This window comes from Enhydra lutris, unplaced genomic scaffold, assembly GCF_002288905.1.
Source record: "Enhydra lutris kenyoni isolate GAN:26980312 unplaced genomic scaffold, ASM228890v2 scaffoldscaffold15, whole genome shotgun sequence".
NCBI lineage: Eukaryota > Metazoa > Chordata > Mammalia > Carnivora > Mustelidae > Enhydra > Enhydra lutris.
In genome coordinates this window covers 63,129,214-63,151,041 of record NW_019154099.1, presented here as the reverse complement: position 1 = coordinate 63,151,041, position 21,828 = coordinate 63,129,214, and the positions used below count along the sequence as shown (strand labels likewise).

At 57.4% G+C, this 21,828-nt stretch overlaps 1 protein-coding gene across 1 annotated transcript in view; it reads right to left on the bottom strand.

Annotated features, from left to right (window-relative positions):
- Nucleotides 1-19,524, bottom strand: part of LOC111146950 (transmembrane protein 255B) — a 40,091-nt gene extending 20,567 nt beyond the window's left edge. The window contains exons 1-7 of the mRNA XM_022502695.1: nt 19,520-19,524; nt 19,170-19,247; nt 18,978-19,086; nt 18,612-18,650; nt 18,029-18,125; nt 9,640-9,782; nt 7,366-7,428 (exon numbers count right to left, since the gene is read on the bottom strand). Of these exons, the coding sequence (XP_022358403.1) occupies nt 7,366-7,428; nt 9,640-9,782; nt 18,029-18,125; nt 18,612-18,650; nt 18,978-19,086; nt 19,170-19,247; nt 19,520-19,524 (534 nt within the window). The remainder of the gene's footprint in view (nt 1-7,365; nt 7,429-9,639; nt 9,783-18,028; nt 18,126-18,611; nt 18,651-18,977; nt 19,087-19,169; nt 19,248-19,519) is intronic.
- Nucleotides 19,525-21,828: the final 2,304 nt, after the last annotated feature.

Sequence of the window (21,828 nt, the reverse complement as noted above, 5' to 3'; positions counted from 1 at the left end):
GGGACACAGGCCTGGCACAGCGGTCGGGACACAGGCCTGGCACAGCGGTCGGGACACAGGCCTGGCACAGCGGTCAGGCCACGGGGCTCAGGGAGACATCCGCGCCGACAGAAGGGGGTTAATCAGAAGGGGCAGATGGCCCCCAGCGCAGGTGCAGGGGCTCAGTCCACCGCCTGGGGCACTACGTGGACTAAGCTGGCAGGGACATGGTCTGCCAAGGAGGAAGTCACCAGGCCCTCACTAGGGAGCCCGCGGGCTCCTGACACCCCAAAGCAGGGGCCGGGATTCCTGGGCCGTCCCTCACAGGGTGTCCCTCGTCCCCGTGCGTCCCTCGTCACCTTTGTACCATCTACCCCTCTGCGATTGGAGTCCCCCTGCTGGGGACCCTGGGGCCCTGAGCCTCGCCCTGGTGCACGTCACCACATGGACCACCCTGCCTCCCCTGTGACCCCCCCAGGCCGCAGGCCACCCACGCTCCCGCCGTCCACATCTTCCTGTTTCCAACCACAAGGACGGGGCTGGAAATCAACCATGGGTGGAAAAATGGAAAATCCGCAGATGTGTGGAAACCCAACATCACAACCTTAAACAACCAGTGGGTCAAAGAAGACGTCGGCAGAGAGGCCATGCCCGGGCTGAGGTGAACGGGTTGAAATCAAGTGCTCGGGGAGCAGCCGCAGGTCGGCGGGACTCTTGGCTGCAAACACATGGACGAAGCAGGCGGCTCTGGTCAGGCCCCGGACGCCAGCTCCCAGCCAGCCGCGGAAAGGGCAGAGATCAGCGCGGAGAGGAAGCACAGAGAGGGAAACCGACGACAACCAGCCTTCCCGGAAGTCGCCTCTTTGAAAACATCAACAAAGCTGCCACGTCTGTAGCTGAACTCAGAGGACAGGAACCAAAAACCAGATGACTAAAATCAGAAGTGAACTTGGGAACATCGTTATCAACTTTACAGAAATTACAAGGGTTATAAGAAGAGGTGGGGAACTATTGTGCCAACAACTGTGGCCACGGAGACGATCCGATTCCTGGAAGCAGAAATCACCCGCACGGGGCGAGAGGAAACCGCGGATCTCCCACAAAGTGAGACAGAGTCGGCCTTGGGAACCGCAGGGGAGACACGAGCGGGTCTGCAGACGGGGCCGAGGTAAGACCGACGGGACCCGCGCTGGGGGCAGAGCCCGGGCACACGCAGCCCCAGGGGACGAGTCCACACGGCGAGCTCACCTTCCAGCTCCAGCCCACTCGGCACTTCCGACCCCCAGTCCCAGCCTCGGGACCAGCCCTCCTGAGCCTCTGGCCTTCACCGCCGCTCCCTGCGCAGCCCCCGCCGGGTGCCCTATCTGCCATGGAGACCAGAGCCCGTCCCAGTGCCCAGCCAGCTGTGCACAGGGAGAGAAGCGGTGGTCCCCGCACAGGACAGAGGACGCACGAGGGAGACCAATGCCCTCTGAGCAGCAGTGGCCGTTCCTGCCGGTGTGACTGCTTTGAGGTGAAATCAGTCATTTCTGTTCCTACAACGCGGCCGCGAGCCCAGCGTCCCCTGACACTCGCTGAAGCTGCAGGTGTCCCTTGCTCTCTGTGGCCGGGCAGTCACAACACACTGGCTATGGCTCTCCAGCAGAAGGTTCCCAGGCCCTTTCTAAACGGGGACATATTTGCACCCGTCCAGAAACCACTCAGATTTCCCAGGCAGGCGTCATGGGGATACATGGCAGCGGAAACAAATTCCAGCCCCTTTGTGAGCACGAACCCGTGGAAACGGACACCCAGGAGCACCCGGTATGGTCGGCGGGATGAGCGGCCCCAGGATGTTGGCTCACAAGACCAGCGAGTGGGAGTCACGGAGGACGCAGGAAAACTAAGGGTCGCAGGACGCTCCCTCTAGAGCGGCACGTGCTGCCCCAGCACACGACGCACGCAGCCCCTGCATGGCTCTCCGCACCCTACCCCTGCCGCCAGTGCTGTGCAGAAAGGAAGGAGGCCGTGCAGGCGGGACAGAGGTGGGTGACGGGGTGGGGCCTGGCAGGTGGCCCCCGGCGGAGCTCCAGGTGGGCAGCCCCCATCCAGAACAGTCCTCACGTGATCACGGCTGCTGTGAAGCAGGCTCCTACGGTCCCAGGCCTCAGCTCCCGGGCTTCAAAACCAGAGCTGGACCTACTTTCCCATCACAAGCCTCCGTGGGGCCCGTGGTGGGGGTCGGGGCAGCTCCTGCAGCTTCTCCATCCACCCCGCATGCCTGCCCTCCTCCCAACACGAACCAGACTTCTGGAGGGTGTAGGTAGTGGCGTCTCTGCCCGGAAGAAGTGGTCACCCTTGTCCTTCAACCCCCCCCCGCACCGGCACGGCCCAAGGAGTCGGAGAGGAGAAGGGTGAAGGAGCTGCGCGTTCCCGTGCCGGGAGTGGGGCCGAGGGCCAGTCAGACGCTGCAGGGAGGGTCCACCCTCCACCGCCCCCGGGCACCTTCCCATGTCCATGTTCGGGCTCCTCAGTGCCGCAAAGGGTGTCCCAGGCTGGTCCTGGGGACCCCGCTGTCTCGGCTTTTGTGTGCGGAGCTAAGGGGCTGGACGCCCCCCAGTAAGGCTGGTGAGGGTCTCGCGTTGTCCAGACCCGAAGCAGAAGAGGTGAAGGATGGTGGGGGACAGAGCCAGGGCCCCATCACACGACACAGCAAGACTAGCTCCCCTGGACCGAACAAAGGCCGCCTGGGGTCCTAACTCACGGCAGGAGACATTTCTCTGCATGTCGACTCCCAGCAGCCCGGTAGGTTCCGTGGACTTTACACCAGGTCCCAGGAGAGTTGCCGTGTCTGTGTGTGTGTCTGTGTGTGTCTGTGTGTCTGTGTGCATCTGTGTGTCTGCGTGTGTCTGTGTGTCTGCCTGTGTCTGCGTGTGTCTGTGCGTCTGTGCCTGTGTGTCTATGTGTGTCTGTGTGTCTGCCTGTGTCTGCGTGTGTCTGTGTCTGTGCGTGTCTGCGTGGGTCTCACACGTACAGGGACAGACTAGGTGGTTCGCATGCGCTGTCGGTCCCTGGAGTGTCCTCCCGGCTCTGGGGCCGTGTGGACGGCAGAGCAGGCAGTGAAATTGATGACTCGTGCATCTGTCCAGGGCAGGAGAAGGCAGTAACTCGCCATTAATAGAAAAATATGAAAAGTTGGCTCATTCTGGGCATTCTTAAGACATCGCAGGAGACTCACTAGAGGCGGGCAGAGGTGACGGCAAGGCCACGCTCCCAGATTCTACCCCGAACCTTCCGACAGAGTGAACTATTTATAGATGAAACAGTACTATGTCTGGTATTTGCTCCACACAGAATGGGAAGGGAAGGAAGGGGTGGGGCCGAGATGACCACGAGGTTCACTTACGTCCTCTGCCTACTTTTGCAGATGCTTAAAATGTCTATCGGAGGAAAGTGAAAAGAATCAGGAAGAAGAAAGCTCCCTCACCTACCTGGGCGCACATGAAATGCGTTCTGTCGGCCGTTTACCGCTCGGGAACCCAAATGCCCTGGAGGCCTGGGTGCCTGAGAACCGGGTCTGACTGTGGCCACCGTGGTGGGACACCTGCTCTGGGCCAGCACTGTGTTGGGTGCTCCCAGCAGCCCCGGGAATGAGGAAACCGGGGCCCAAAAGGGCCCAGTCAGCGCCCCCGGGTCACACGGCTCCTAGTGGTGGACACAGGTTTCAGTCAGCATCAGCAGGAAGTACAGAGTCCGCGGGTACTCGCGTCCTACGAAGTCAGCCTGGAGGGCTTCTTCCTGACAAGGAGAACCGAGACGGTCCCAGCGTCACAGTCCTCTGAAGGTTCGGGTCTGGTGCGCAGGGACGCCTGCAGGCAAGAGGGCCCCTCACTGCTGTCCTCTGACTGGAGCCCTGAATCAGGCCTCCAGCATCCAGATGGGAAAGAGGAAGTGAAACTACCTCTACTTCCAGGTAACATGACCTGATGGACGCAGAGTCCTGAGGAAGCCCCTGGAATCTGTCAGAGCAAGAGAATGAGTCCCACCAGCTACAGGATACAAGAGCGACACGGAGAATCTACTGCATTTTCACACACGCGCCATCCGAGCGCGACGTTAGGGAGAAAATTCTGTTCATGATAACCTCCGAAAGGACAAAACACTGAGGAAAACACTTAGCAAAAGAAGCACAAAACAGACTCTTAACACAACAGAGCATTGTTGAGGGAAATGAAATGGATCCAGAAGACACAGGAACACGTCCCACATTCACGGGTCAGGACACATAGCATCGGTACGCCGGCGACACCCTGTAAAGTGACCTGTAGATCGGGCACAATCCCTGTCAGAACCCCAGCTGACCTTGCTGCAGGAAAGGGCGAGCTGGTTGGAAAACTCACATGAAATCGCACAGAGAATGACCAGAACAATCCCGAAAAAGAGAAACAGAGCAGAAGACTCGTGTTCTGATTTCAAGACCCACTACAAAGCAGCAGTGAGACACTGCGCACGGACAGACAGACCGACCTGTGGACGGAAAGGACGGAACCGAGAGCCCAACAGCAGATGCACACACGTGTGGCCAAGAGGCGACCACCAAGCTCGTCGAGACCCATTCAATGGGGAGAAGCCGGACTCCCCCCAAGGGAGCGGCCACACGAAGGTGGGGTGTGGATGTGAATGTTTGAAGGTGAATGTTTATTCACTCAACACGGACCAAAGACTTACATGTAAGTGACGAAACTCAGAAAGCATGGGGTGGGTCTTCATGATCTCAGAGCTGCCGTGGGATTCTTAGAAATGGCACCAGCGGGGGCACCTGGGTGACGGAGTCAGCTAAGTGTCTGACTCTTGGTTTGGGCTCGGGTCACGATCTTCCCAGCTGGGAGGGGGAGCCCCGCACTGGGCTCTGTGCTCAGCCCCCAGTCTGCTGGAGACTCTCCCTCCCTCTGTCTCTGCCCCACCCACCCATGCTCGCTCACTCTCTCAATAAATGAAACTTTAAGAGAGAAAGAGAGGAAGAAAGAAAGAAATGGCACCGAGAGCACGAACAACGGAAGAGAGACACTCAAACCGGGCTGCACCGAAACCGCAAATCCTGTGTCTCCAAGGCGACCGTCGTGAAGGGGAAGAGAGCCCACAGACAGGAGCGAATGTTTGCAGGTCACGTGTCTTTCAAGGGTGACGAGGGGCTTGGGTGGGAACATGTCAAGGACTCTGACAAGTCACCAACTTAAAAATCAGCCGAGGATGTGAACGGCCGTTTGCACAGAGAAAAGGCCCTGAGCCCATGAAGGGAGGCCCCAGGTCACCAGTGATCAAGGAATCTACGAGATCCCACATCATGCCCACCAGACAGCTGAGCCCGTGTGTCAGCCGGCTTGAAGAGCCCGGAGCCTTCGTGCGCGGCAGCTGGGGACACGGGGTGGCACAGCTGCTCTGGGAAATAGGCTGGCGGCTCTGTCAAGGATTGCCGTGGACTCGGCCGTCCCACTCCTAGCCATGAAAACATGGGTCTTTGAATATCCACAGCAGCCCTGTTCACCCACGCCCCAGGCGGCAATGGCCACCGTGCCCATCACTGATGATGGTACACACAGTGGCCCATCCGTTTGCCAGAGCGCGACTCAGCCATAAAGCAACGTTGTCCTGACACGGCCACAGAGCAGCTGAGCCTGAGTGACAGGAACCGGGCACACTGCGGTCCAGACCTAAAGTTGATCGCGGCGCCTGGGGCTGCAGATGGGGGACGGGGGCCCGAGGACTGACTGCGCAGGTTTCTGGCTGACAGGGTGGAAACGTCCTCCACTTGGCTCCGGTGACAGTGGCGTACCCGCCAACCGCTAACATTCACAGAGTTTAACACATTAAATGTGTGAATTATATCTCGATGACGCTTTTCTGAAGGGGGGAGGAAACAGGTGCCCATGAACCAGGTTGGGTCCGCACCGCCCATGAGGGTGCTGGCCCGCTCACCACGGGTGTGTCGCCTGCCCTCCCACATCACAGCCGTCCTGCCCATCGGGGAAATGGTGTGGAGAAGCGTGTCAACACCAGCCTCCTCAGCAGGAAGGTAGAGCTGGGCAGGAGCGGAGGAGGGATGGCCCCGGGGACAGCAACCCCAGACAGCGGAGGCCAGGGCTGCAGCTTCTCCCCGCGTGGCCCCGGCCAGGACCCTCTTTCCAAGCCCTGTGCCTTATGCCCTTCATGCAGCTGCGAGCCCCTGACCTCCCCAGGGACGGTCACATGTTAATGGGGTTCAGCATGGAAGGAAATCTGTTTCTCCTCCTAAAGGTTCTTAAACATCGCTTGGGGGAGGGCACGGAAAGGGTCTCATGGGAATCTCTAGGGGACCCCCTCCAGGGTGTCCTCGGGCAGACCCAGGAGCCAGGGTGCTTCTGTTTCTTGGGTCCTGCCCCTCCCCCCTGCCTGCGAGAGACTCCGGGCAGAGGGGCCTGCGCAAGGCAAGCAGCGTGGGGTCCCATGCCCCCCAGACGTGTGGCAGAAGCCCCGGGGCCCTCTGTCCACCTCTGTGCAGCCGGCGGCCCAGAGCAGGCACCCCCACCCCAATACTAAAGATAAAACTCTTGTTTCTGCCAGAACCCAGACCTCTCTGACCTGCTCGCTCCCAAGCCCCATCCCAGGACCTGCCCCTCACCCCTTCTGCCCCAGGGGCCGTTGCCTCGGTGTGGGTGACGACAGTGGCTACCACGGCTCAGCCACAGACCTTCGCTGTCAGCCAGGAGCAGCGACACGTAGGGTCCTCTGCCGCAGCCGTCGCACACCGTGAGAGCCCGAGAGGCTGTGGCTGGAGAGCAGTCAGACACGGCCACGTGGCCCCAAACCCCTCTGAAAACCTCTCAAAATTCAACACTCGCTGCCGCCGTGGACTGGGAAAATGACTTACTCTTCTCGGAGCTCCAGCCCCAAAACAGCACATCAGCAAACAGACACGACATTGAAATCATGAATCAAGGTACAATGTTCAGAAAACTGATCAAGGTTGGCATTCATACACCCCGTGTCTCCTCCTCTGTAAAGCCCGTCAGAGCCCTGGGCCCCTCTGCTTGTCCATCTACTCCCCATCTCTCCTCAGCTTGGGAGAGCCCATACCCAACACACCCCACACCCTGAACTTTTCTTCCTGTGCCTCAACATCAGCGGCTAGGTTGTAGGAGGCACCCACGAAGCTGGAAGCCCCGCTCACTCAGACTAACTGTGAAGGACACCCACTAAGCCCCAAGTCCAGAGTTGTGCAGTGCACAGCCTGGGGAACGTGAGCCCAGATCCTAGGTTGCTGGACTGGGGTGGGCGGCTTTCCTAGGATGCCCAGCTATAGCCATAACATACTCTGGTCAGGGCACACCCTATGACCCCGCATTCAAAAGAAATCGTGTACATTCTTACCATTTGCCTTCTATTCTCCACTAGGTTGAGGCCAATAATTCCTAGGAAAGCTCCAAAGCCGAGCTGCACAGAAGGAAGAACAGGGGGAAAGCCCCTGGTTAGCGCCCGAGCCGCCGGCCGGCCCTCACGCAAGCAACGCCCAGGACATTGCCACCCTTAGAAGGCTTTCGGCCAAGGGACAAGGCCGGCTGGTCCCACCCCCCTGCCGCCCTGACCCCCGAGAAGCAGGCAGGCCCCTGCCCGCTGGGGTGGGCTTCTCGGGCTCAGGCTATGCCGGTGACTGGAATCGAGGTTGCCGAAACCTGACGCGTCTCAACTTCCATGTTCAACTACTTCAAGTCCTGATCGCAGAAAGGAGCGTCCCACGGGCCCCCCTCAGCCGGCATGGGGGGACAGCCCCTCACGGTGGCCCAGAGCCCCGCCGGCCCGTCTTCTGCTTCGGCCCATCAGGCGAGCAGCCCACCTGATGCTTCTCCCGGGCCAGTCTGAAGTCCGAGCCGGAGGACAGCTCCTCGGGTGAGACACTAGGACCCAGAACCAGACCCAGGAGGGCAGACAAGGAGCTGCCAGTCGCCCACGGACACTGCTGAGGCCAAGCACAGGGGAGCGTCGGGCTCAGGTGAGCAGGTGGACAGGTAGCCTCGGGGAGGGGAGGAGAGAGAGGAAGGAGGCTCCCGTACTGGGAGGTCGCCGAGGGGCCTTCCTGTGTCCGGACGAGGGGTGGCGGGCTGTTGGAGAAGCCTACCCTGGCTGTGCTCGCTCCAGAGCGAGGGATCCAAGGCGGGGCACAGGGACCCGTCCACTGACTGTGTCCACCTGGCGGGAGACGTCTGTCTGTCACGTCTGTCAGCTTGACCGGCGCCCGAGGACATCGCCGTGCGCGGTGGCTGACGGGGGGACGGGGGGCTGGGCCACTGGCGGCAGGTGGCTGGGGGGCCCCAGCTGGCGGTCGGGCGTACATCGGAGTTTGGGGCACTGACCCACAGAGCAGCACCATGGCGGGCGCGCTAGGTCACTGTGTCAAATTCAGCGCCCTAAAGTCAGAGCCGCTCGTGGCTGCGCAGCCTCATCCGTGGAGACGCTGTCACCGAGGGTCTAAGAATTCTCATGGAGGAAGGAGGAAGGTTCTCGCCTTGTGCAGCTTCGACATACCACAGTCCAGCGGCTCAGTTCAGAAGCGTCAGAATCCCATGCCAGCATCACTACAGGGACGGCTCACCGACTCCCGCCCTCGGTCCCACAGGAGGGGCTGGGACGCACAGCCCCGGTTTGTCCTGCCGTCGTCTCCGCAGACGGGACAGACTTCCCCGCATTTTCCTGCGCATTCCGTCTGCTCCTCCATAGCCTTCGGAACCGGCCTGGTCCCGGAACCCAGTTCCCTCAGAGCCGACGGCCCTCAACACCTCGACACGGTGCCCGGGGTCCCCTCCCCCCACCACCCCCGGCAGAAAGGTGGGGCGCCCAGAATACAGGCAGCTCTGAAGACTTCACTGCTGAGACTTTCTCTGCACAATCACTCTTTATGTCGCCTCAAACACTGCACGGGCAGGTCATGCAGATGGTGAATAAAATAAAGTAGGCGCAGTGGGGACCCTGGGAGCACAGTCTACTGCTAACAACGGTGCACGTGAATTCACAATCCGAAAAGTCCCCTCGACCATCCTGAGTTGGGGAGCACTTCCTGCCAATCTCAGTAGGCTGTCCTGTCTACCGGGGGCATTCCTGCCCGCAGCCTAAGTGCGGCGTGGATGGCGGCCCCTCCTGCTGCCCCAGGAGAGGGACTGACTGGCACAACGACAGTTGGGGCTCCTCGGCCGGCCTCCACTGAGACGCGTGTCTGTTCTCCCAGACAGGGTGCAGTCAGCATGCTGTTTTGGGGTGGGTTCCATCTGGAGGTCCTGGGCCGAGTCCAGGCCAGGGTCTGTCCTGCTCCGGCGCCCGGGCCATGGCCAGCTTGGGCGTCCTCCACCACCAGCACCTTCCCCTCTTCCCAGCTCCGACCGTGCACCTGCCCTCCTGCACTCCCATGGGCCCCCCATGCTCACACCACCCCGGCCACGCGAGGCAGGATGATGGTGTCTCTTAGGGCAGGCCAGCCAGCAGCCGGCACAGCCACAGGGCCCAGGGAGGACACAGGTGCCTCTGGGGGCAGATTCTGCTGACCACAACCACCCACAGCGGCTTCCCCGCCTTACACTCCAACCCCATGAACTGGAGTGGAGAGTGTCACCCCCCATGGCCCTCCCAACAGGCCCCGCGGGCAGCAGCACTCACGATGATCCCTGGGTAGTAGCCCCCCACGGTCACGTTCTCTGTCCTGGTGGTGGCGGCGAGGCCGACGGTCAGAATGGCAGCAGACACCACGAGCAGAGACCCCACAAACCGAAGGGAGGCCTTCTTTCTCCTCACAAACCCTTCTAGAAGGAGGACAAATGAGGAACCGTCAGCAACAGGTTGGGTTCAGAGCGGGGTCCCCCCAGACCCACTTTCTGCCCAGGCCACTCCCCCCTCAGGTGACCAAAGCGGCCTCTGGAAGACCCCAGCCCACCCACAGGCACGGATGCCTCTTTTCAGGGCAGGAAATCAGGGCAGGGCGTCCCTCCCCCCCACCGACCTGAAATGTCCCCACTTGGCTCCTCGGTGTCTTTCCTAAGGACACGTGTCGGCACCACGCAGCCTCACTCCCAGTTCCGTGTCCCCACAGCTGGAAGCGGGAGCTGCCGGCCGCGGACTCCCTTCAGCCCCCGTTGCTCCAGGGTTCGACACCCGATATCGGACCCCACAGTGGTGACCCCTATGAGGCGAGCGGGGACATCTTCTCCCTGCCCTGTCCTCTTGCCTGAGATTCAGTGCCCCCAGGGCTCATCCCCAAACCAATGCCCACCCTGGTCTGTATGTCCCCCAAAGCCTTCATCCTGGCAACCCTCAGCAGAGGTCATGCCTGACCATTTATCATCCACCGAAACGAAGAGTGTTCATTAGGTCCTGCAGGAAATCTCTCAGAGGAGCCCGTCCCTCAGCCTTTCTCCCTGTCAGCCTTTCTGCTACCTGGAATAGGGGCATAAAGGCGAAGCCCCAGAGGTCATTCTGGGCCCTGAGGGCACCTTGCGAATGGAGGCCACACTTGCAGGATGGCAGAGCTGAAAGACAGGCCTGGGCTGTCTACCTCCAAACTCAAGTAGCAGAATAAGTTCTTGGGCTACAGCCGCCGCTTCAGGTGTCCCGGGATCTGTGGGCAGACATCATTCTAGGTGTCACGGAACTCAGGAAAGCAGCCAGAAAGGAGACCTTCTGCCTCGAGTCTCGACGTCTGGGTTTCTCATTCGTCTAACGTTCTTCCCTGGGGTGTGTCTCGGGGAAGGCGGGGAGGCCTCCCTTCCAGGCACCGTTCACACACAGACACCCACGCCAAGCGCGGCAGCGGCCCAGCCCAGGCAGCTAGCCAGGAGAGAATCCGCGCCGAGTCCAGACAGGCTGTTGGGTTTGCTTTTTCGAAGCTTAACTATCTCGATCCCCGTGATTCCAAAATGAAATCAGGCTGAAAGAAAAACGGGGTGGCGGAGGGGCAGGAGACCAAGACGACATCAGCAGCAGGCGATCAGCTGGACAGTTATCAGACCTTCCGAACACTGACACACTCAACAGGAGATCGAAGAGAAGAGGAGCAGCAATTCTAGGAACAGAAAATCGACCACTTTCTGGAAGGTAGAACGTGCAGAGAAGTGAGTCCAAAGCGATGGGAAGATAGACTGTGGGGGAGGGGCCAGCTCCCAGCAAGCAGCGGAGCACAAAATCCGAACTTCTAGAAGTCGGCTCCACGGAGGGACGTCACTCCAGAGGCCAAGTGGGGGGTGGAGCCTTCGCAGGGACAGTGTGGTTTCAGGTGCCGCAGGGTCACCGGAGGATCGGGGGTGCCTGAGTGAGGCAGAGCTCGCAGGTATCGGAGCAGGAAAGCCGGCTGCAGAGACGGAGCCAAGGAGTGGGTTCTCAGGTCGGGGTCACCTTAAACCATGATCCGAAGCACAGTCGGGCCACTGCCCTTAGAACAGGGACCCCGCAAGTGGCAGATCTGTGGAGACTCGTCTTCCTCCCCCAGGGGGAGTGGCTCAGGAGCCTGCAGCAGGAATGTGCTGGGTTTCGAGACTCCAAACGGGGCTGTGCGCCAGAGACAGAGACGCTCCGTCACAGGCCGGGTGAGCCCAGAGTGAGGCTGGGGACCAGGGAGATGGGAGGGACTGATGGCTTCTCTCTGCAGGCACACAGAGGAGCAGGGCCCCAAGCTCTCGCCTCCTCCTGGCTGGAGACTGGGAGTCTGCCATCTTCCTTCCCGTCCTCCGGACTCTATGAAAACCGTTCGGGGAACAAAAGTTCGAGCGCGAACCTGAGCAGATTGCTTAGCCCGACCCCTGGCAAGGCCGGTGCAATTCCACCTCAGGCTAAGACACTTGAGAATCAGAGCAACAGCCCCGCCCCCAGATCAGCAGAACATCCAGCCAAGACCAAGCTCACCGACTAGGAGAACCGCGAACTCCAGAGCTGGGGGAAGCAATGCATAGAATTCATGGCTTTTCCCATGATCCGTTAGTATTGCAAAGTTAAATTTGTTTTAACTTTATTTCTGCTTACTCTATATTTTAACTTTTCCTCTTTCCTATTTTAACCTTTTAAATTATTTTATCTTATCATTACCTTTTAAAAAAATCTTTTTAAATTTTCATTGTTATAGGTATATTCTATCCCTTCATTGTATTTAACCTTATTTTTAGTATACATAAAGGTTCTTTTTCTTTAAAAATTTGGGATACAATTTCTTCTAATAGATCAAAATATACTTTAAATGTAGCACTTGGCTTTGTTCTAGTCTCCAGTCTGATCACATACTTTCCTTTTTTTCTCTTTTCTTTGTTCATTTTTTAAAAAGATTTTTATTTATTTATGTGACAGAGAGAGAGACAGCGAGAGAGGGAGCATAAGCAGGGGAAGCGTGAGGGGGAGAAACAGGCTTCCAGTGAAGCAGGGAGCCCAAAGCAGGGCTTGATCCCAGGACCCTGGGATTATGATCTGAGCCAAAGGCAGAGGCTTAACAGCTGAGCCACCCAGACACCCCTTTCCTTACTCCTTTTTCAACCTACTTCGTATCATATCAATTCCTTTTTAAAAATCTTTTTAAATTTTTATCTTTACAGTCATATTCCATCCCTTCATCGTGTTTACCCTTAGTTTTCTGCATACATATAAGTTTTTCTTTCTTTAAAATTTTGGGAGGTAGTTTCTTCTAACAGACCAAAATACCCAAAACCAAGTGTTTGGCTATGTTCTACTCACCAGTCTAATATATATATTTTTTTTCTTTTTTTTCTTTTTTTTTTTAAAGATTTTATTTATTTATTTGACAGACAGAGATCACAAGTAGGCAGAGAGGCAGGCAGAGAGAGAGAAGCAGGCTCCCCGCTGAGCAGAGAGCCCGATGCGGGACTCGATCCCAGGACCCTGAGATCATGACCTGAGCCAAAGGCAGCGGCTTAACCCACTGAGCCACCCAGGCGCCCCTATTTTTTCTTTTTTTTCCAGTTTTTTTCTCCCCCCCAGTTTTGGGTCTCATCTGATTTGGTTAGTGTATATTTTTGGGGGGTCATTGCTACCCTTTTAGTATTTTGTTCTCTTATTCATCTATTCTTATCTGGATAAAATGATAAGGCAGGAAAACAACAAAAAAAAAATAATAATAAATAAAAGAACAAGAGGCAGTACCGAAGTCTAGGGACCTAATCAATAGGGACATAAGTAATATATCAGAACCACAGTTCAGAATGACGATTATCAAGGTGCTTGCTGGGCTCAAGAAAAGCATGGAAAATATTAGAGAATCCCTTTTTGGAGAAATAAAAGAACTAAAATCTAACCAAGTTGTAATTTAAAAAGTTAATAATGAGGTGCAATAAAAATGGAGGCTCTCACTGCTAGGATGAATGAGGCAGAAGAGAGAATTAATGATCTAGAAGACCAAATGACGGAGAATAAAGAAGCTGAGCAAAAGACAGACAAACAACTACTGGACCACGAGGGGAGAATTCGAGAGATAAGTGATACCATAAGACAAAACAACATTAGAATAATTGGGATCCCAGAAGAAAAAGAAAGAGAGAGGGGAGCAGAAGGTATATTGGAGCAAATTATAGCAGAGGATTTCCCTAATTTGGTGAAGGGAACAAACACCAAAATCTAGGAGGCACAGAGAACTCCACTCAACTCAATAAGAATAGGTCGACACCCCGTCATCTAATAGTAAAACGTACAAGTCTCAGTGACAAAGAGAAAATCCTGAAAGCAGCTCAGTACAAGAAGTCTGTAACATACAATGGTAGAAATATTAGATTGGCAGCAGACTTATCCACAGGGACCTGGCAGGCCAGAAAGAGCTGGCATGATATATTCCGAGCACTAAACGAGAAAAACATGCAGCCAAGAATACTATATCCAGCTCGGCTATCACTGAAAATAGAAGGAGAGATTAAAAGCTTCCAGGACAAAGAAAAACTAAAAGAATTTGTAAACACCAAACCAGCTCTACAGGAAATATTGAAAGGGGTCCTCTAAGCAAAGAGAGACCCTAAAATTAACAGACCAGAAGGGAACAGAGACAATACACAGTAACAGTCGTCCGACAGGCAATGCAATGGCACTAAGTTCATATCTCTCAATAGTTACCCTGAATGTAAATGGGCTAAATGCCCCAATCAAAAGACACAGGGTGTCAGAATGGATGAAAAAAAAAAAAGACCCATCGGTATGCCGACTGCAAGAAACTCATTTTAGACCCAAAGACGCCTCCAGATTTAAAGTGAGGGGGTGGGAAACAATTTACCAGGCTAATGGACATTAAAAGAATGCTGGGGTGGCAATCCTTATTTCAGATAATTTAGATTTTAAGCCAAAGGCTATAATAAGAAATGAGGAAGGACACTATATCATACATAAAGGGTCTGTCCAACAAGAAGATCTAACAATTTCAAATATGTGCCCCTAACGTGGGAGCAGCCAATTATATAAACCAATTAATAACAAAATCAAAGAAACATATTGACAATAATACAGTAATAGTAGGGGACTTTAACACCTCCCTCACTGAAATGGACAGATCATCCAAGCAAAGGAAACAGTCAATAAAACCAAAACACAACTAAGATATTTGTAAACGACACATCAGATAAAGGGCTAGTGTCCAAAATCTACAAAGAACTTATCAAACTCAACACCTAAAGAACAAATAATCCAATCAAGAAATAGGCAGAGGACATGAACAGACATTTCTGCAAAGAAGACATCCAGATGGCCAACAGACCCATGAGAAAGTGCTCCACATCACTGGGCATCAGGGAAATACAAATCAAAACCACAATGAGATACCACCTCACACCAGTCAGAATGGCTAAAATTAACAAGTCAGGAGACAACAGATGCTGATGAGGATGCGGGGAAAGGGGAACCCTCCTACACTGTTGGTGGGAATGCAAGATGGTGCGGCCACTCTGGAAAACAGCATGGAGGTTCCTCAAAAAGTTGAAAATGGAGCTACCCTGCAACCCAGCAATCGCACTACTGGGTATTTACCCTAAAGATACAAACGTAGTGATCTGAAGGGGCACGTGCACCCAAATGTTCATAGCAGCAATGTCCACAGTAGCCAAACTATGGAAAGAAACTAGATGTCCAACAACAGATGAATGGATAGAGAAGATGTGGTTCATATATACAATGGAATACTATGCAGCCATCAAAAGAAATGAAATCTTGCCATTTGCGATGATGTGGATGGAACTAGAGGGTATTATGCTGAGTGAAATAAGTCCATCAGAGAAAGACAATTATCATATGATCTCCCTGATATGAGGAATTTGAGGGGCAGGACGAGGGGTTTATGGGGGGAAGGGAGGGAAAAATGAAACAAGATGGGATTGGGAGGGAGACAAACTATAAGAGACTGTTAATCTCATAGAACAAACAGAGGGTTGCAGGGAGGAGGGGGATGGGGAGAGGGTGGGTGGGTTATGGACATTGGGGAGGGTGTGTGCTATGGTGAGTGCTGTGAAGTGTGTAAACCTGGCGATTCACAGACCTGTACCCCTGGGGCTAATGCTACATTGTATGTTAATAAAAAAAGAAAAGACAAGAAAATCGGGTGTTTCATTGCGCACCCAGTTCTTCAGTCAACATCGTGTGTGTTTAGGGGGGAGTGGCCGCGGACCCGAGGGCAACCTCCGGGCCGGCCGCTGCACACACTCACATGCACGCCCCCGACGGTTTGGGTGTGACTGTGCACGCCTCTGGTGGCTCAGCGAAGCTCAATGGCAAGTCCAGATGCGGCCCCCATGATGGGGACGCTTACACACGCAGAAGCGAGTCGTCCCGCGAGCTCACATGCACGTCCTCCTCCTCAAAGGACTTTCAGATGCTTTTTCCTCAGTTCGTGCATCGCACAAGTTAGGCGCAAGGCATCAGACAGACAGTCAGGCGTCCTGGACAGTCAGGCGTCCTCGGCGTCTCAGTGCCTCGCACACCCACCTGGCAGCAAGTCCCCGTCCGAGCCCGCAGGGACGCTCCCATGGCTGCTCATGGAGCCAGAAGCTAAGCACGGCTCCCCAGGCCTTCCCGCGTCCCAATCCTCTGCTTTGTCCCGGGTCTGGCCTTCCCTCCGAGGCTCCGGCTCCAGGAGGCGCCGCCGCTCCGGCGGCGCTCCCGGACCGTCCCCAGGTGAACCGGAGGCCGGAAGGACAGCGGCGGGGCCCATGCGGGACGCGGGAAGCTCAGCGCCGGCCAGCAGCAGTGTCCTGACCCCAAGCACAACACAGGTAGCGAGGAGAAGACTCCTGCCCGTACACGCTGTTTCTAAACACAGGACATGACATAAAAATAAGGGAACGAGAAAGAAACTCAAGGAAGGAAGGTAGGACATCTTTATAATTACCCTAAAATGTGTTTTTCGATCTGGTTTTGGAGACAAAATGGTCCTGCGCTGGAGGAAGACACCAGACGCCCCCGGACCGGCCCCCGAGTCCTCCTGCCCGACACCGGACTGTCAACATGTGTGCTGCTACAGCGATGGGTCCTGCCTCAGCCAAGATCTCTCCTGTCTGGTCTCTACCCTGCGGGCAACTGCCCAGACCGGCCGGGTGGCCTCCAGCCGCCCGGAGGGGAGGCCCGTGGAGCAGGGTCTGTCTGCCCTGTTTGCTGCTGGAGCCCACACCCGGCTCAGACCGACAGGCAGCTTTCTGAGTGTGGCCTGGAGGCCCTGACCTCAGTTTCCCGCCCTGGACAGTAGAGGCAGTGACAGCATTACTCAGCCCTCAACGCTGTAAGTGGCCAGCGAGAGCACGAGAGAGTTGGGGGCGCAGGGAGGTCGGGAAAGGCTCATCGCGGGTGGAGAGCACACTGCGACAGGTAGCTGGTGCTGCTAACCGGCTTTCCTCCCTCTGGGAGAGGCGTTTGAGGGGTGATGCTGAAGGCCACCAGCAGCAACTCCCCGTTACCCCAGCCCCAGCCCTCTCCCTGCCACAGCTCCTGGGGGAGCCTGGCCACATCCAGGCGGAGCAGATCCCGTCCCTGAGACCAGGTGCTGCAGCTGGGAAGCGTCCCGGGTCACGGTCTCCCTGAAATAGGGCTTTGGCCTCCCGGAGAGAAGCCACTCACTTCATCACATGGGGACACCTGGTCCCAGAGGCAAAGTGACATCCCCTAGGGAAAGAGACCCGTGCAGAACCCTGCGACTCAGCCATCTGCTTCCTGTTTCCTGATCTTATGGGGGACAGGGGCAGGGTGCTGACCACAGAAACTTCGAGTGACAATACTCAGAAGGCCAGCCAGCTGCCCCAATGTTTGCGCTTTAGGTAAGAGCCCCACTCCTGGTAGAATTCCTCATCAGAGGGAAAACAAAGTGCTCTTTAAACCAGCAGTCACTGCAGTGTGATAATACAGTAACAACCAGCGACAGCCCTCATTGTCGCGAACACTGGTAAGGAAGCCCCCAGTGAGTAAGCCAGGTCTGGAGGGAGAAAACACAGGCTCATGGAGCACCGAGCGGGGAGGGTGGGGGATGTGCGTCTGTTTCTTTCAACCAAGAAGCCAGATTCTTTTGTCATTCATTATTTAACAATAAAACAACATCGACTCCTCTGGTTTTTAATAAGAGACGCCCCAAAGATGCCGCAAACAGCCAGGCACGTCCAGTGGGACCCCCCCCCCCCCGCCGCAGGGAGCCTAGGAGGCACACTGGGCCGTCCTGCGGCTGAGGTCTCCCACTGGGAAGCAAGCCTCACTGCCCCTCTTAGAGTCTGCCCTGACCCCCCTGAGGAAAACACACCCTCTCCTCTGGCCCCTGAGCCTCCTCCAGGCTGCGGCAGGTCTGGCCAAAGAACAGAGTTCCAGGAACTTGTGGGGCAGAAGGATGTGGGGTCGGAACAGAGCTGCAGCCAAACTAGGGACGCCACCACCGTCCCTTGAACCAAGGTCTAGTAACGCCCGAGCTATGGCAGGGGAGGCGGAGGGCGGGATCCCTGGTAACAGAGTGGGTGACAGGGAGCTCCCTCGGCCCTGCCCTCGACCCCCGCCCGGGACTCCAGCCCACGGCCTGTCCCCAGCGCGGCCGGGATGTCAACGACCCTCTCACCTGTCGTGTCCAGCAGGGCCAGCGGCCCAGGCACTGGCGGCTGCGTCCCGGGGTAGGGCCCGCCGTCCCGGTGCCCAGTGCGTGGAGGCTGTCTATGCTGGCAGGGATCCCCCGGGCCAGAGGATCTGTGGCCCTGAGCCCCGCCCCTTCTCTGTACGGACCGCCTCCTTCCCACCGGCACTCTCCCTCCCCCTGCCGCCACAGGTCAGGGTACTGGAGGGGGCGGGTGCCAGGAAGTGGAGGGCCTAGAAGGAGGCCAGCGGGGAAGTCCTCCAGGACTTCTGGTCAGTGCTCAAAGGCCCGAGGCTGCGGGGTGTGCATTGTTAGGGGGATGCCTGTGGCCCGGCCCACCTGCCCTCAAGGGCTGCTGCAGCTGCTTCTGCTCCTGTCCAGAGGGGTTAGGGTTAGGGCCGCTCCCCTTGAACAAAGGAATGCAGGCCCCCATCATGCCCCTCCTCCTCTCACCTTCCCGTCACACCCCTCCCCTGCTCACCTTCACCCTGTGATACCCCCCACTCACCTTCATCCATCACATACCCCTCCCCACTCACCTTCACCCCGTCACACCCCCCAACCCACTCACCTTCACCCCAGTCAGGCTGGCACTGAGTAAAACCCGCGGCTAGGATGGGAGGAGCCAGAGAATGGGGTCCCAGGACCATTGACTCGCTTGGCGGCAAGGAGAGGGTCTTGCAAAGACCGTTGGTGCCATTTTTAAGCTGTCAGAGCCGGCCCCTGAGGGCAGAGCTCCCGGCCTCCCTGGGAATCAGGGGAGTGTCATGGGAAGCGGCGCTGTGCCCCCACGGGGCTGGCCGGTCAGTGTGAGGCAGGGACTTGGACTTGGACTAGGACACGGCCCTTCCTCCCCAAGGACGCGCCCAAGAGCCCAGGCTATCCACTGCTATCATCGAAAACCTGTGTTTTAGGGAACTGGGACCCTGAGCTTGACCTTGATCCCCGACCCCGACTTGTGGATGCAGCATTTGTGATGAAGGCCACCACTCTCCAGGGGCTGACGCTGTGCCCGCCGCTGGCACGGGCACACGGCTCGGCCCCACCTGCGGCCACAGCGCAACAGGCACAGCCTGTCAGCACAGGGGCTCCGACAAAATAGGGACAGAGTGGTGGCAGGAGGGGTCACCACGTGGGTCTCCCTGTGAAGGTGACGCCTGCGAGGCAGGCCACCATCCGGACGCTGTGCCGGGGAGGCAGACCCAGCCTGGGGAGCGAGCGAGGGGGTCAGAGGGCCCCCCGGGCGGCTGGAGGGGAGCAGCAGCCCACAACAGCCCATCCCATCCACATTGTGGTGGCCTCAGGCGATCCCAATGCTGATCCCCTTGCACAGATGGGGAAACTGAGGCCCCAGGAGGCTAAGTGTGTGACCAAGGGCAGATCTAGAATTCTTCCAAACCCGGCACCTGTCACTGCAGGGAGGGACCCTACGAGTCATTCCTTGGACCCCCTCCCCGCCCGGTGGGACTCAGCTCTTGCGCCATGGTGCCCACTGACACGGGTTGGCCCACCTCGACGGGACACTGTGGCCCACAGCAAGCGGACCTCCGCAGAGAGCAATGGCCTGGGCTCAGGGTTTTCTTAAATGTCATTTAATTTAGCTCTTGCTAAGACAATTAAGAGGAAATCGGCCCTCTTCCAGTCTGAAGATAATCAGAGGGGCCAGACAAATCCATATTGACATTAAGAAGATCACGTAGACACATGCTCAGCCGGCGGGGCTCTGAGTCCTGACACACGGGCGCACCCTCCACAGAAGACCTGCTGGGACGTCCAGGGTAGCTGGGGTGACGACGGCAAGGACAGGAAGGCGACAGGCATGAAGGGCCGGGCCTTGTACCAGCAAAGACGTGTTTGCCGTCAGCAATGCAGCTTCTGGGAGACTTGGGGGAGGGTCCTGGAGGCAGACGCACGGTCTGGAGAGTCACTGGAAGACAAGCCACACAACAGGAAAGACGCCCAGGGTTGGCCTCCACGGTCCCAGATGCGCGGATTTCACTGGAAGTGGAAGACTGGGGACAGATCGCCTTCGCTGACGGGCACACCACAGTGGGCAAAGCACGAAAGAAGGAAGGTGGGGTCCCTGTGGGGGGCTCATGGCAGTGTTGGGGTCCCAGGGAGTGGGTGGGTGCATGGGGGGCACTGGATCTGGGGGGATGTTCATGGGAGACACACAGAGTCCCAGGGGTGTGCCTGGTGGGCATGCAGGGTCCCCAGGGGGTGGTCATGCGGGGCATGTGGGGACGCCGAAGGCCATGCAGGGCATTCTATCTCCCGGTGTCTTCTCTGCTGCCCACGCCCCCGAGGCAGGTGGCACAGATTCCTCGCCGGCCACTTCCGTGTCTTCGTGTAGAACCAAAACGGATGCGGAGCTGGCGTGTGAATAACGTTAAGAGTGGCACCACTCGGGGCGCCGGGGGCTCAGTCGTTGAGCATCTGCCTTCACTCGGGTTGTGATCTTGGGGTCCTGGGATCGAGCCCCACGTCAGGCTCCCTGCTCGCTGGGGAGCCTCTTCTCCCTCTCCCTCGGCCACTCCCCTGCTTGTGCTCAGTCTCTCTCTGTCTCTGACAAATAAGTAAATGAAATATTTAAAAACAAAACCAGAAAAGATCGGGAACCTCCACGCCCCCAGTGAGAGTTTTGACGCTCGAAGCCACTCACGTGGCTGCCGTCGCTGGGTCGGAGTGAGGTCGCACATGACGCAGACGGTCGTCCCTCCCCACGCTCACTCATCAAGGGCCAGGGCGCACACCCCGGGGGGGACCGCGTTATCCCTCGGTCACGTGAGGACGATCGACCCTTGGCGAGGAGGACCCCGTGCGGAAGGTCCGGTGGCAGGAGGGACGGGCCTGGGGTTCGATGGTGAAAGATCAGCCCCTCAGACACGGGGGCCGGGGAGGGGCGCCCTGCAGACGGCAGCCCCAGAGTGGGCCCGGGTTTGGGGGCATCAGATGGACCTGCCCGCGGTCGGGGAAGCACCTTGGGGGTGTCCCGACCCTGAGGAAGGGTCTCCTTGGTGCTCTGGAACATTTGGCATCTCCCTTCGCTGGCGAATGAGCTCGGCAAACGGCCCCCGTCGTTCCGTCGGTGATGATGGCACCGGCGGGGCTTTCGGAAGACGCTGATTTCATACAGTCCCTGTCTTGAGGGAAAACACACCGTGTGCGAAGGCGCCTGTGACAGCGGCTGCAGGTGACGCACCCTCAGCGCGCCCGCCCCGACCTCCCCCTGCACGAGCGCGGGTCCCAGCACACCCCCAGAAACACCCGAGTCCCCCCACCCGAGCGGCTCTCCCGGAGCCACCGTGGACCTCTGAGCCCGTGTCCCTTCAGACCTCAAGCGAGCTGGGCGGCAGCTCTCCCTGGCTGAGCCCGGGCCACACGCACTGCCACCCCCCACCCCCGTGGTCATGGCTTCTCCCCCGAGGCCTTATTTCATCTCTATAAAATCATTTCACAGATGAAGAAACAGGCCCCGAGAATTTAAATAATTTTTCCAAAGTCAAGTATCTGTTCAATGGCAGAAGCCAGATCTGAGCCAGGTCAGCCGGATCTCGGCCTCCACACGGGAAAGGGCGTCTTGACCTGACGGCAGACATTTAATTTAATCTTTCATTCCCATGACCAGCAAAGGTTTCTTGGAGTCCATCTGTGCACAAGACAGAAGAGCCATGCAGACGGCCGTGCAGACCGGCGCGTTCCGAGCACGGCAGCCTCACGGGGAAAGCAGAACTGGAGCCGTCAGCTCTGTGGTCCGAGCGCTCGCCAGGTCGCCACGCTAACAGGGG